Genomic DNA, 16135 nt, shown 5'->3' with positions numbered 1-16135 from the left:
ATATTAGTGAGAAAGGAAGGATTCTGTTAGAACAGCTGTCCTCACCTCAAATGCCACTTCCTCTCTTAAATACAGTATTACATTTTTCAGGTAAAATCTTCAAACCTGGCATCGCCTTGCCCCTGCACATGAGTTTTTATAAGGTAAAACCTTTATAAGAACTGTTTCCCAATCAAGCAAGAGAAACAAGCAGCAAGCCCAAGCAGCTGACAGACTGCCAGAAGCCCCAGCCGTTTACACCTACTTATATTTAAAGTCACATAAAATTACAATCAAAGGCTATCCAAGACACCTAACTTAGTTGCCCAACAGAGCCTGCATCCTGTGCGGAGACTACCTCGCATTATGCTTTGGAAAACAGTTGAGCAGAAGTTGAATGTTTAAAGCTCAAATTGTGTTACAACTTGAGAAGTTGTAGTTCAGAAAATAAACTTGAGGACAAACAGATGTTTATATCTGGCAGTTACTACTGGTCTTTTAATAGAAAATCTCCCACCATTTGGACTTCCTTTACACCTCCAGGGGTCATACACATGCCAGTATAGCTGTACATCCTGGTACAGAGACTTGTATTGTGGCACTGAGGTAAAGCACAGGTCCCCAACATCCATTTTCTCCAAGATCAAAAGTAAAATAGCTTCACTATTTTATTTTCTTCAACAGACACATCTTGTGAAATGATTAGTAAGACTATTATACTAATACAAATATATACACCTGCTTCTCAGCAACCACAATCTAGACTGTGCAACACTCAGGAAGAACACCTTTAAAAGCTTTCTTGTAGGTTTGCTCCATAAAAATGTAGTCTGATGCAAATTTGTTAAAAAATCAGCTTGCTTCAAAAGTGTGTCTGGTAACTGGTCTTTAAATCACAAACACTTACTTTTTAACAACAAAAAAATGCATGGAAAAGCCAATTTTAGGTATTCTTGTCTCTAAAAACAAACTACAATAAACAAATAAGTCTACTTTTTGTTATGTGAAACAAATTTTCTATCTAAAACAGGTGCCATACAAAAATAGAAATCAAATAAAACAATGCTTTTCTTGGCACATGTTTGGAGTTACAAATAGAATTCAGTATCCCCATATACCCCTTTTACAAACAATTGAAAGGAAGTCTTAAAACAATGTGCTTGCTTGAAGAGAAACATACAACATGTATTACCCAGAGAACTTAAAACACCTGCAGCTACTGTATTACAGGGGGTTTATAAAGTCTGTGGACATTGATAATTCTTTTTGCCAATGTGATTCCCATTGTTTTCTTCTAAATAATGTAATGGTAGTGCTCCAAGGAGGTCCTCTACCACTGTTCATAGATTGCCCATACTGTTTTCACTCTAATTTACCCAACTGTATTACAGCATATTAGAGAAGTTTCTTTCTGGTCCGCAGCAAACTCATTAGAGCTGTAATCACACAGCCAATTAACCATGTTTAGACAAGTAATCAGTGACAGTCTGGGGGATTTGATGTCTTAATCATTTAAGCTCCAAGCATGCTGAGTAATATCCCTCCTAATGTCTCTTACGTCCATTTTCAATACCTTACAAGGAATACAATTATACTCCACTATCACAATCCTGGTTATAATTTTACCCTCAATTTAACTTAAGTTCTGCTCTATGCCATAGAGAGGTAAGGTAGCTTGCAATTAATGAAAGTGGGGAAAATGATCAAATCTTTTATTTCTGATCAGAAAAAGTCTTCATATTATTTATTGTGTGTCTCTCCATTCAAATGCTGAAAAAGCCAACTGTATGCTGTTACCTTTCAAATGGGGTTTTAATTCCCTTTCCATCAATATTTTCATTGATCAATAGCACTGTCATTGAGATACCAAAGCAATGCACATATTAACTTTGCACCATACATACATAGCTCATGCCCTCATTCATAATTCCTTTAAAAATCATAGTACATATAGATATATAGAGAGAAGTGGCATACTGTATTTTGCCAGTTGAGAATGGGGCTACAGCAACTGACACACCATGCAGGGCTGACCATGCCAAGATTTATAGCTGAGTGCTGCTACTTATGGCCAGGAAAACTACCATGTTCAAGAAAAGTGGTGGGTGGGTCCAGACAATCATGAGGCCAGATGATGGACTCAGCCTGTCCGATTACAGGGTGTATCGGTCATACTCCTTTCCTCTCTTTTTATTTCATAGACAATTTTTTTCATGTGGTTTAAAAGTTTCATTTACTGTCTACTAAAATGATGTTGTTTTTTATGCACGTGCATGTACCGGTGTGTAGAATGAGTGTGCATGTGCATATATTGTATCAATAAATGAATATATGTAGGATGGATTTTTACCACCAAATATTTTATCTTTACTGAATGTGATTGCAACTGATGCAATGAAGTATGAAAAATAGGGCAGCATTGAGCAAGAAACAAAAGTGGCAACAACTTCTTACATTCTGGCAAATGATATATCCTAAACCTGCATGTATACCTCCAAAATAAATGACCAATCATCCTAGTCAATGGTTAAATGTAATTTTACAGAGCAAAAAAGATCTCCTGGTCACCCTACACAAAAGTTACTCATTTAAGTTCTACTTACTGACAGCTTCAATAACATCAGCCAACAGAACCCCATCAGTAATGTCATGCTGCAGGTCAGTGATGAGGCGCTTCTGCTTGTTCTTCTCTAGGTAATGATTGGCCCAGTCTGTGTAGATCTGAAATAGGAAATGACAATTTTTTATTACCTTAAAACCCACATATTACAACTATCTCAAAAGATGCTGAATTCCTAGTAACTATATGTTATTTTATAAAAGGACTTTGACCACATTCAGATTCAAACATTGTACCAGCTGGATCAACCCAACTCTGCAGGGGAATCTCGCTAAAGTGCATTCAGTGTAATTATCCTAATTGTCTGACACGCCTCCTTAGTTAATTACCCCCTTGCAACTCCGTGGAGGCATGTCAGATATATAACCCAATTATAGTTATTGCACTTTGGGAGAATCTCCCATGGAGTTGGATTGATCCAGCTAGTACGATGGGTTTTTCTGAATGCTCCCTATCAGTTGCCTTGCATAGCTCTGAAATACACATGGGTATAAGCTTCTTTTATAGACATCTACTTTAAGGAAACATCAGTTTGCAAACAAATGTGCTCTACAATATTTATCTTACAGCAAACCACAATCTTTTCTGTCCAGAATAAAGACACTCTCTAGACTCACTAAATATATTTTGTCCTCACTGAATGTGCCTAGTCTGTCACATCATTTTTCTCTCAGACAATGTCACATACTCCTCTGTTTGTCATCAAGTTAAACTTTCTCACACTTTGTACACATGATGACTAATAATTATTATATTTGCCAAAAATAAATGAGTAATATGTAATGAAATGATTGTCAATGGAAATATATTGTCTTTACATAGTTGCGACACCAATTCACTTCATTACAAAACGGCCTGATTCTTCTCTTGATGCTTACAAAGTTTGATAAGGGTTTGATACAGTTTCCCTTGAGTATAAAATAAATAAATACGGTTGTTGTCATACAGAGATTAAAATGCACCATGACCAATACCATGCGGTATGGCCAATAAGTAAGACGGATATTAAAATATAACCATCTTATCAAAAAATATACCATTTTTACCACAGGTAACAGTCTTTGTGAACACTGTGGACTGGACTCATCATGTCATAAAGCCATTACTAAACACACACTATTCAGGATACCCTGGCTCCTGAATGCCTTGTGACATCTCTAGACACTTCCTTCCATTGTGCCAAGACCATACTACTTTATCATACACCACCACTAAACCACAACAGACAGCTTTCAGTGTGCACGGCCAGATTATAATACAAGAAACTGTTAAATCTAGGTCTTACAAAGAGAACTTAAGACATTTTAAACATACATCAGATTCATACTTACTGGCATTTCTAGTCAAAAAGTTTACAAGAAAAACACTTCATTTACATCCAGGTCCCCATTTTCTCTGAGACTTGCTTTATAATAACTGTAATTGTTGCTAGATATGTTCTGTACCACAGTGACCATCCTGATAGTTTTCACTTCTGACCATCCTCTGCATGTCTGTGTCAGTTATATTTACATACATGAATCAAACACCAAGTATCACTAAACTGTGGTTAAGGAGAAACAGAATTTTTCCATCTTGGTGAAGCACCTCTCAAGTGGTTGAGGAAACTGGTGTTGGGCACACTTAACTATATCCTTGCAACTTACACAAAGCCTCTGTTGTTTATATTTTTAGTGATTAGCTATATTGTAAATTGAGTATCACTATTAGCAAGGCACCCTAAGACTTTTTTTTCAACTTTTCAAAGATTTAAATAACCTCATAAAATGTGGATTTTTATTTACAGTACTAGAATAAGATTGTTGGAGGAATAAAATAAATACATAACAATATTGTTTTATACAAACAACTCCAGGCTTAACACTTTTCTTAACCCCTAATACCACCCTGGTTGTTTGGTAAAACACAATCATTGTACTGCAGCTCTCAGTAAGAGACACAACAAACACTTAATTTTTGCTTTTTTGCAGAAATTTGATTCAGCTTCAAAGCAGCCAGTGTAAGGGCAGTGAAAACAGCCCTGTTACCATGCTGCTCAAGTTGTGACATTATGAGTAGTCCACAGTATTCCCTGTCTATCATATTTTATAGTGGTGGACAATGTTCTGTTTATTCAAATGTGATGGGACCTGTACTCACCCCCATGCATACTGTATATATATATATATATATATATACTGAAAGAGAGGAACATAAAAAGAGGCATATGATAGTTTAAATTCAAAAGATTTATCTAACACCTTCTTTGCTAAAACAGATCCCCCCCCCCCCCCCCACACACACACACACACAAAAAGCTGTATACACACAGATTCAGCACAGTGAAATATTTCTTCAAATACTGAACATTACAGATTTTCATAACCATAGGCACTAGAAATGGGAACTACCAGGCATTCTATTGACTTCTTCAAAAACTCCCCAGTGATATTACAACAAATTGACATAAGAATGAGAAAGTTGAAGGGATTTCTTTTCAACATAAAAACAAAGCCCCAGACATAAAATCAATCCACTCACAATTCCAATCTAATAAGTTTGGCATTAAAGCATTATGTGTCTGGCAAAATATTTTGTACAATAACCAACAGATACTTAGATACTAAATAACATAAACCAGAAGACACCAGGCAAGGAGATTCTGGAAAGGCACTTGCACATACATGGATGGATTGCCCAATTCAGATAATGTTTCATGTTTGATAACTTATTTCTCTCTCCCCCCCTCCCTTCCTCCTCCAATCTTCAATCACTTTCTCCTGCTATTTCACATTTCATCTTATCCTACAATTCTCCCTCTCATACCAGTCTCTCTACACTTTATTAATATACAAAAACTTAAACAGGGCTGCTCCAACCCACCCTTTCTTCATGTGCCAGCCCAAATCTGAATTATAATAACATGATGGAGTATAAGTGCAAAATTCATCAATAACAAAAGAGAAAGAGGAAATCGAGTCACTGCTGTCGGATGAATTAGAAACCTTTGTTGAATTCTCCTCTTCTGGCAACCAAAATTGATCATACAACAATGTTTTATCATACACGGACAGAGAAAATCAATTCTTTTCACTGACAAAGCAAGCTGCTAAGGCTAACTTTGAATAAAATGAAGCCTTATTTTCTTGATTTTTCAAATATAACTCTAAACTTGTTTCATTTGTATATTTTTCCAAACTGCATATGTAAACAATAAATAGGAAGAAGAAATTGAATTTTTCTTCTACATATTTTCAACAGTAACATTTAAAATGGATTTCATCCTCTTTCATATATCAGGCCCATAGCCAGCATTTCTTGGTTCACTTTGACAAAGGTTCGCTATGACAAAAGTCCACTATGCCTAAGATTTGTTATATCGAAATACGTGTACAGGTAAAGACAACAAACAAAGTATAGTAAACAAGTGCTATTTATGAAGTGCTGTGCACAGTGTTAGAAATTAAGGCTGGACAACTTTCAGAACGGGCTGAGAAGTTTTCCCACCCGGCAGACATTCGAGCCAGCTACTTCTCAAGATGGCTGAACTTTCGGTCCAGCAACTAATTTTCCTAAGAGGCAAACACTGGCTGTGCGATAACATCCACATTTCTTTGGAATACCCAACCTTTGTCACAAAAAACCCTTCCGAATACCAAACCATGTGCATTTGGTGTAGCTGGCCTTTATCTTAGTGACTCCTAGATTTTAGAGGTAAAAAATATTAGCCGTTGCTATAAACAAATTTAATGGACCTTCCTCATAAAGAACCTTCATTACATAGAGCTGATTCTACAATGTCAAAGTGTCTTTTTAGGAGAAAGTGGACCTTTTACCATGAAACCTTTGTGTTCCTAAGTCACATTTTACCCAGAGTGGACTATTTCCCATCAAAAGCGGTGCTTTGTTTCGACCCCCCCCCCTCCCAACCCTGCATAAAGGCATGTGTGTGTGTGTGTGTGTGTGTGTGTATGTGTGTGTGTGTGTGTGTGTGTGTGTGTGTGTGTGTTCATGTTCCTAGTGATAACTTTTCTCTACAACTTCTTTTTTTGGGATGTGCATCTTAATGTAAAAGGAGTGGACACTTATACATAGCCAAGCTTTAGTTGCCACCCTGCCAATATTGATAGTTTTATCACATTTGTTCTCTTTCTTACAGGAAATCTTAAACAGTCTATAAAAGCATAATTTATCACATATAATTTACTGAATGTGGCACAAAGGATAAGAACACTTAGTGATGAACATAGAAATATAGGAGGGTAAATAATGTGTACGATATTCTCTGCAAGAAAACAGAACCCTAGGAAATGAAATTTTCACCCAATTTAAGGCATCAATTATACAGAATGAGACTGAGGGGAAATGAACAGAGTTTAAGCATACAACTGATAAAGAGCTCCTCTGACTGTTTTGTTCATCAAAGTACTCTTTTTAAATTCAGTATTGATTATTTGTAAAAGTCTGTCTGTGTTGAGAGCAAGCCAGCAGTCACAGCTTGGAATTCCCTGCACCATAATAATAATAAGTACTAACAAACAAAGCACAGAAGTTCAAAAACACTGAGAACATCCTTGTATATTCCAAGGGTACTCCACTGTGTAATTGAACTTAGAGGTGCTATTGAACTGAACTTGAAAATCAATCAAAGGCAAACCTCAGTCTTCTAGAACAAAGCAGAAATGAAAATCCATGGTGTGCATTCACCAGAGCACAAAGTGAAGTTAATCGTGGATGTTTATGTATGGGTGTTCAAACAACCTAACTTCAAAATAATGTGCCGCAAATGAAAGCAAATTGCAAGCAATTTTTCAAATTACCATGAAAAGCTATCGCTTGCAGAAATACAAGCACCATAATTGTCTCTGAGAAGTTATTGCATTTTGCTCCCACTTGAGCAAATTGGGGGTTATGCATGAAACAGAGTAGCACAGACCTAACATTAAAACGATTACTGCCATATCAACTCTGATCCGACTTAACTGAACGTGAAAGTTATCTCTTCCCACAGATATGATTGAGAAAAACAGCAAACAGCACATATTTTTAGAAAGTCATCAATGAGAGCTGTACCTATGGCTTTAAACCCAGTAGCCCTACTGACCTTACCTTGAGTTTGAATCGCTCGTTAAAAACTGCATGGTTATTGCTGCGACTACTACGGAGAAGAGGAAACAGCACACGGTGGGAGAACATGGTCTTCAATGGATGCAAAGAAATTTTAACTTGTTGCAGAATGTCATACACAGGATATAAATGTCTTGCTGTATTCCAGGAAATCCTCCAATTCTTGCCAAACAGCTCCAATCTTTTTAAATAAAGTGTTTTTTGATGAAATGCACATCAAATAGATGACCAGATGCATGAAATCTCCTCAATTTTTTACGAGTTCTTTTCCACCAAAAAAGCCTGGCTGAAATTCAGCACAATTAGCACATTTAAAAAATATTGCAAAAAAATTTCGCAAATTGTTTGGATTCTCTCCTTATTTCAGTTTTGTTTTAACAGAAGACAGTATTTGTCAAATATAGGTTTTTTAACAGTGCTATTACAATGTCCAGTAATGTGTAATTGTCCAAAAATTATCAATTGTTTGAACTCCAGTTTTTCACAGGCAATTACTTTCAGACTCCAGAAGTCAGAAATATCTTTAAATCTGCTCAGTACAAAAGAAGGTACTGTCCACCTGGTCTGAATTGGTCACTATTCAAAAACTTGTGAGGAAAAAATGACCACAGCTGAATTTTTAACCCTCAGCTTCCACTACTGTGTTCTGCCTACAGGTGAAAGCTTGCTTCTTGCTGTCTGCTGCTTCAGTCAGTAACCTTGTGTCACTGAATATCAGTCCAATCCAGGCTGGGATGTGCAGTGTTTAGATTAAAACAGACGTGAATCAATCAGTGTAAATAAAATCTACTCAAGTAAATCATTCACAAATCCTCTGGCCCATCTCAGGTTGTCCAATTACCCAAACTTTGCTGTCTTTTTAGAAAGGTCATGGGTGCATGAAACACTGCACTGTTAGCATCTGGTCCAGTAGCAAGCAGGTATTAAAGCCAGTCCAGGTAGATGGTTCAGTATATACAACATGTGTGATACACCCTTTGGAGGAACTAGGAACTATCTCTGTTAACACATGTATACAGAATACACTGGGAAGCCTTATCTGTCAGAAGCATGTGGTAGCAGCTCTGCTGGTCAATCGTGGACGTACTGGTCAATGAATGCCCAGGTGAAGAATACCCAGGTGTTTGGTCTGAAGCCTTATTAAATGCCCCTCAGCATATGTTTAAACTATCAGAAAAGGTGTCTTCGGTCAAGTCTGACTGGGCATAGGTCAGTTGCATCTAAATCCACTGAATCTCTCAGCCCTTTGATCTATAAAACTCGAGTTGATGAGAATTCTCCAGCTGCATTAGTGATAAAATAGTAGCTGTGCTGTTATCTCCCTTGCAACTAATGACTCCCCTGCGTCACTCTCCCCTGTTGCCCGCACTTTCCCCTCGCGTCAAGTTCCTCAGAGTCAGGATGTGACAAGTGGTGCTATCGCAGTGTTATCATCCACCCAGTGCCCTTCTCTTTCTTTCTCACTATGATGTGAAATTAGTCAAGTCTCTTTTGGTAATCAGTCCATTATTTGCAATATTAGAGCCTTGATCAATAGTAATTAAGTTGACAGAAAGCTGATGATCCACCTAGCTTCCAGTTGTGGCGTCCCCCTTATCCTTAGGTTTTAGGCTTCTAGGAAATGACTTCTTCCGCAAATATTGTGTCAAGCATTACTGTGAAAAAAAATGCTGCTGACTGTCTGTCAATTCTCACAGTCTGTTCATTTACATTACCAGAGATTAATTAATAATACAATAAGCAGCCAGCTTGAAGAAGACAACACTGGCAGCAATTTGTGTTCGCTCTTTCAGTAAATTTATGATGGAAACCAATTTGAGCAGAAACATCGCCCCAATATTCTGTAATCATGAATAAGATTTTGCACATGGCTATATGCCTTATTCATGGAATCCCTCATTGAATCTGTAAGGGTGCTTGTATTGAACGAGTATGGAACTCTTAATTATACATTATTTGTTAAACATGTTCACAACTGGCTTTGTGTCCCTTAAATATCCAACTAAGGCTATTTATCACACCCAATTGTACATCATACAGTCAGAATATTTTTGTTTCCTAACCCCTGGGGTAACTATGGATTTTTTGGGAATGGAAGAGGACTCAGAAAAGAGACGAAGAGTGTCTGGTGCAAAATGAATCAATAAGTGTGATACAATGATAGGCCAATCCAACAATGATAGAACTGAAGTCATTTTCTGAAGCCTTCAGTTACAGAACTTGATGTACTTGATGGTTGTAATCTGGCTAATGGGTAGAATGCTTAAAACTAAATCAATATAACTACTTGGTATAGGCCAATATTACACAGGCTTTTTATAAAAGCAACGTTGGCTGCTATGTGGTAAAATGATGAGGCTTTTGAAAACACATTCGGATAGAGGTAAAAGCATGTTCTTAATATCTTTTTCTGTACCTATTTCATTTATTCTCTAAGGTGTCTCAGTTAATGACACACAGATCAATGAAAATATACTGTGAGTGCCATCAAATGTTTTTCTTAAGTCTCCAATTTAATTTCATTAATAGTGTATACAATATTTGTTGACTAAAATTATTGAATGACACCAGCATTTAAACATGCTAAAGTACACGAGTATACATTGTCTAGACATTTTTAAGTGATGGATTAAAGACAAATGATACAGTTTCTGCAAAAGCACACTGCTGCCAGAATACATTTACGCATATCTGGCATATCTGGGACAATAATTTACCTTTGTTTTCATATTATATTATATTATATATACCTGAGCAACAATGAATCTGGATATTCTGAAAATAACCAATATTAGCAGCATTGTACAGATCTGTAGCTAGGGGCAGGTTGGGGGAGGGGGGGTTAGAAAGAAACCACCCTTTTTTGCTGGGAAAAGGTGTGCTCTTGGTAAAATTTGAACTAGATACATGAAAGATTCATGGTATGTTAAGGTTCAATATAGAAAAAGCCCCCCCCCCCCCCTTTGAAATTGCTGGCTACTGCCCTGTTGTGTTTCTTGTTAGGGGTGGGGTCATGGATCAATCTGTCCTGACTGCCATAAACAAGGCGGAGGAGTTTTAAGACAAAATGTTTACAAGAAAACGTTTGCTCTGGGTTGTCTTCTGAAAATCCTACAAGCATGTACTGCTATAGAGGTGTCTGGGATATGTTTACCTGAAAATCACCAGCTCTTGTCTGTTACAAGTACCTCAGGAAAAGTAGCTTTTTAACACACCAAGTGTCTGACTCAGCTGTAAGAGTTTTTCAAATTCTTAAGTTTCCAGTCATTTTCTTTTCACTTGAACAAAAAACATACTGGTAGCCATTCATCTCATCTTTTGGCAATGAAGGTAGCTTTTCAGTTTAAGGTAGTGCTTCTTGCAATTTTTGGTGCACCTGTTGTTTTAAGAGCAGCAGTGGAAAAAATTTTTTTTTCTTTCTCAAAATCCACAATATGCACTCAGAACCAGAATAGTCAGCATTGCTTTCATCAAAACTTCTCAATGCATGAGGCTCCTCTGTGGCATTCGAAACTCTCAGAAAAGTGCAAGTATTCATAGCTGAATTGAGGGATGCACCGAACCTTCAGAAACATTATACTGACTTATATGTATTACTAGTTCCACTGCATTACCTGGATTGAAGCTGCACTGGTTTAAATATGCTAACTTGATTTGTAGCATTGATTTAGTTGTACTTATTGCAGACATGGATTTTTTATTCTACATATTTTGCAATGAACCCATAAGCTAAAACTGATTACATGTATAATACAATCATATAGTCTGATAACAGTCTAAAGACTTTCAAACTTTTTAAATTGGTAGTAATCAATACAGGGATTGCTGAAACTTTACCAATCTATGTATATTTCCTATTAAAATATATTTGAACTATAGAATCGAGCTATGCATTTTTTTTTTTTAATTTACATTTAAACTATAGTTTCTCTTATAGAAATGACATGAATGAGCTTGCTTTGAACCAGTACACAAATGGTGCGAGTTTCAAAATTGACAAAATGACCCTCATCCAACTCTGAGGCACAAAACATACATTTGCTGATTAATACCTACAATTTATGAAAGAGTTTGTGGCAAATCAAGCTGTGTGGATTATCAGAAACTTTTGTTACAATCCCTTATGTGATTAATGCTTAATTGCAACTCAATCATCCTATTCCCTAAGACACACACCAGACACTATATGACAATGTACATTACTGTTCCAGGAGACATGGAGACTTTCACCTCTCTGAAAAACACAGGGTTTCAACAGCAAGACAAGTGAAAGCTTTTAGCTCCCCAATCCCCAGGCTCTGCTGGGAGTGAATCATACACCACTTCACCATCTGTTGGCTCGATCTCTATCCCCTACAGACTGCAGCAAATTCCTTTAGAAGCCCCTAAAAGATATGGCCTGTCACATAATTTGATGCCTCATTTCAGACAATCTTGCGGATGTCACTTGTGGAAACTAATTATTCACTGATGAGCTAAAACAGAGGTTACATGTGTTACATAGTGGAGTTCACTTTTTTTTTTTTTTTTTTTTTTGTAAGTTTTCACTATCAAATTTGGACAAACTGTGACTGCACAGGCCACAATGAAATCATATAAGGAAACACCATTTAACTACGAAAAATGCAAGTGTTTTTGTCAGTTTTTGTTTGTGCTCATGTACATAGCTATTCAAGTATACCCTGAAGTACAAAAAAAAAAAAAAAAAAGGAAGACATCTTCCTGTTGCTATACGTAACACATGATATATGTCAACTGACTTTACCTATGCAAAATAAGACTCAGAAGACTAGGTTTTAGACCAAATCTCTACCTTAGATTTCTACAAATCTGGCAAACAAGCATCTCTGCACATGTTCATGTTTGCAAACAAGAGAACAGCTGCCTGGTGCCAATTCCACTCAATAGGTCAATAAATCGTTTACCTATCAATCAAACATACTGAATTTGATAAAAACAAATGTTGATCTACCTGTAATTCATGATGTTAATGTGCAGAAAGTTGCTAAGTAATTTAAATATTCTCTGTATAGAGCAAATATGCTGATTTTATGTGCCAAATGAACTAGTACTGAATATGCTTGGTTTTCTTATTGATCTTATTATTACATAAGTGATATCAGCATATTATAGCACAAGAAAAGAGTGCTGTCTGGCCAGAAATCATAATTCAGCCTGTACAGAGATTACAGAATATTCAAATTCTGCTTTGTTGCAAAATGCTGTTGGGGTATTTCAAAGATCTAGAAACCTTTTTTTGTTGGTGTTAGATCTGCCAAAGAAGGTCCTGCACAAAGAACATGCAGCAAGGGCAACAAGGAATGAACAAAATTTTCGACATCTTTTTATTTAAATTACACAGCCACCTCAAAACACTAAATGTGGAGTAACTGAAGGAAAATAACATAACATTTTGACACAACACTGACTCTGAAAGTTATCCTAGGGTGTTTTCTTTTACAATTTGACAAGAAATCCATGGAATGTGAAAACAAAATAGTGTGTGGGTGCCTGGAACCAGTGCAATGTCCATGATCTAACTGTTACAGCAAAATAAACAACTCCAACAAAAAAGCACTCCTCAAGAACCACATATCATTAGAAAACTGAAAGATGGATGAAGATTAATTAAATTTTTTTACAGCAAGACCACCCACATAGTTCCAATAAAATAAACAAGTTGACAAAAACAGAATAAGCAACACCCAAACAATAGTTGGAGTGAACATTTGCTACAATGTGAAGGTATAACTAATGTTATTTCTACTCAGTTAGCAGCAGCTGAAAAAACTGCTAAAAACACACGAAGATCAATAACTGATATGATAATTGCAAAAATTATGTCTCCATGGACATGTTATATTGGGCTGCACATGGTATGGCACAGTACCTGTAATAAATGATGGCACATGTACTGTAGATTCCTGTTTATTACATGCACATGTTTACAGATAATGAAGACCCTGATATGTAAACAGTTCCCCCTAGATACTCCCCAACCAGCCCCAGGTGTACACTAACACTTGTCCATCTTGTTTCTTCTATCAGCCTAGCTTGCACAGATAAACGGCTTGATGCAAGAGATGTGTTTCCAACATATGTGAACCTATTTTAACACCAAGGTGCTAGCATTCAGGTAAGATAATATAATATGCACCTGGGATGTCTGATTAAATAAATACACACAGCTGCTACAACATGTAATGGGTGGAATTAATCTTAAGTTTTAATTGAACAGCATATCTTCAATTACAGAAGAAAGGACATAAAATCTGTTTTGCCTAAATTAATTTTCAATATAAAAAACTTTTAAAAATTCAAGGAGTAGTTACATTAAAATTAATGTAATAATTTATCAATGATCTTATACATCTTATTAATAAAATTAATGTTATACACTGGGTTAATTAGATAGATTGTTACATTTGATAAGTAACCTGAAAGGAGAATTCCATGGATTCAGTGAAACAATTCTGGTGTCTCAGCAATTTTCTAGTATGTACAACATAACCAAACACAAATTCAATAATTTGATATTTTCACTCGATATCAGCAGTGTGAACCTTCCTATCCAAAAGTTGCCTTTTAAGTTCCATAAAAAATATGCTTTGAAATCTTTCATTTTATTTTTAAATGGAAGTAACAGGACTATTATATTTCAAAGCCATAAGTGTCTATAGCCCCAGGTGAAGTCAGATGTCCAAGCAGTCCAGCCAGATGACCTCCTGTCTCACCTATCACACCTGTGAGGGAACAGCTAACATAACCCTCCCAGCATACTGGTGGCATGGACACTGAGTCTACCTCTACCTGCTTGATACTGCAATGGCACTGTGTCCAAGTTGACACAGACTGTGTTTCCTCTGCACAGTATCTTTTCCTATATTTATATCTAGAAATGCATTTTTCACTACAAAAATATTTCATAAAATTACACCCATGTATCTTTATCTTTAGTGTGCTTTCACTGGCACAATTAGAAGAGGTGCAAAAAGTTCCATCCAGTCACTGCTCTAACGATCTAGAAGTTACCTTATCAAAACTATCAAACACACCTTTGCCACAGAAAAGTTTTTTAAAAACATCAAATAAAAGCCTGCTCTTTCATCCTAATTGAAGTGTAAGTTGGTAATTACTAAACAGTTTTAAATTCAGAGTGAAGTAAGAGTTCTATTACTCTATTTCAACTTCAGGATCATTAGCTGTCTTACCTGTAGTTTGCTCATCTCCACCATACAGCTGCAACTGCTGCTTCACCCAAACCTCTTAACAGAATGCAACATAACCTGCAGAAAATCCTAGCATAACATGAACTTGCCACAAAGATATCTGCACATCTCAAAGAATGTGGCAATGAAAAACATGCAATTGTGCCTATAAGATTAGCTGGACCCTTCTCATTACAGACTGTCTAATAAAGTCAGACTAGAGACATCTTGAGACTCTCAACAACTCAATGCAGTGGGGAAAAAAAGGAATCTCTTGCGTCCCCATCAATCACATTTTTCCTTTTTTTACTCCAGTATATAAGGAAAAGTAAATATATCTTCCACTATATATTAACCTGATGCCCTACATTCTGATAGTTTTAACATTTTGTGCATTTTTTTTTCTTGGCAAATCACACATCAATGATTTTTAATACAAGAAATAAGGCGGAGTAAGTGTCATGCAATATTCTCTTTACACCTACAATGGCACACAACACTGCATGTGGCGACAAAAAGAGACAGTTGAATTTTCTCACCTGTGCCTTTTGCCCAAAGGCTGAGAGTATGCTAAGTGTTCCATGCTTAGAGCTTGCTAACTTTCATCAAATCTACCACCAAACATGAAGTACCCAGGTGTGAAATATAATTCCAAACAAATATTGGGTACACTGTGCACTAGGAATAATATACTCTGTGAGTTTTAGGTGAGCTTCTTGGACACATAATATTATTTTGAACGTCACAACTTGAGGTACTTGCACAAAACAATGCACAGATTATGATACAGATCATGAGCAGACTGTCTTTTTAAAATCCCATAGGGCATGTTTCTCCAATGCATTCCCACGTTCTTTTTTAATTGAAATTGACATCTTTTATAAAAGAAATAATCTATGAATATATACACCCTGCACTTCATAAGAGGCCTCTATGCAGTTAAGACATGCATCTTAAGAATCCCTGACATATAGTGTGTAAAACTGGGCAGTAGTAGGAACCCAAAATGAAAAAGATGCTTCAAATGTGTGCAATATCCATCTTAATATCTTACATAAATTCTTGTCTATCTTTCTATTCGGTACATTACTCATACTTGCCAAGATGACCCTTAACGCAGTTAAGTAATCACATTAAAACTGCAATCTCCAAATGATCTGATCATTTTTCAAAAGTGAAGCGGCATGGCTATATTTGGACTGTTCAGAAGAAAGAAGACCAG

General features: G+C 36.4%; 1 protein-coding gene across 8 annotated transcripts in view; it reads right to left on the bottom strand.

The window, feature by feature from the left end:
• LOC106170586 (neuron navigator 2) overlaps positions 1 to 16135 on the bottom strand; it is a 167818-nt gene that overhangs the window by 106969 nt on the left and 44714 nt on the right. For 5 of the 8 annotated variants that reach the window (XM_013550494.3, XM_013550496.2, XM_013550499.2 and 2 more), the window contains one exon: positions 2583 to 2700. In XM_013550494.3, the coding sequence (XP_013405948.2) occupies positions 2583 to 2700 (118 nt within the window). Of the gene's footprint in view, positions 1 to 2582; positions 2701 to 3930; positions 3952 to 7687; positions 7821 to 14916; positions 15113 to 16135 lie in introns of those variants that run through there. The other 3 variants (XM_013550497.2, XM_013550507.2, XM_013550500.2) reach the window with 3 other exon arrangements.

The sequence above is a fragment of the Lingula anatina genome, chromosome 1, assembly GCF_051362555.1.
Source record: "Lingula anatina isolate TDL-2025a chromosome 1, LinAna3.0, whole genome shotgun sequence".
Lineage (NCBI taxonomy): Eukaryota > Metazoa > Brachiopoda > Lingulata > Lingulida > Lingulidae > Lingula > Lingula anatina.
Note: the sequence above shows the minus strand (reverse complement) of the source record. Positions and strands in the feature narration are given on the sequence as shown.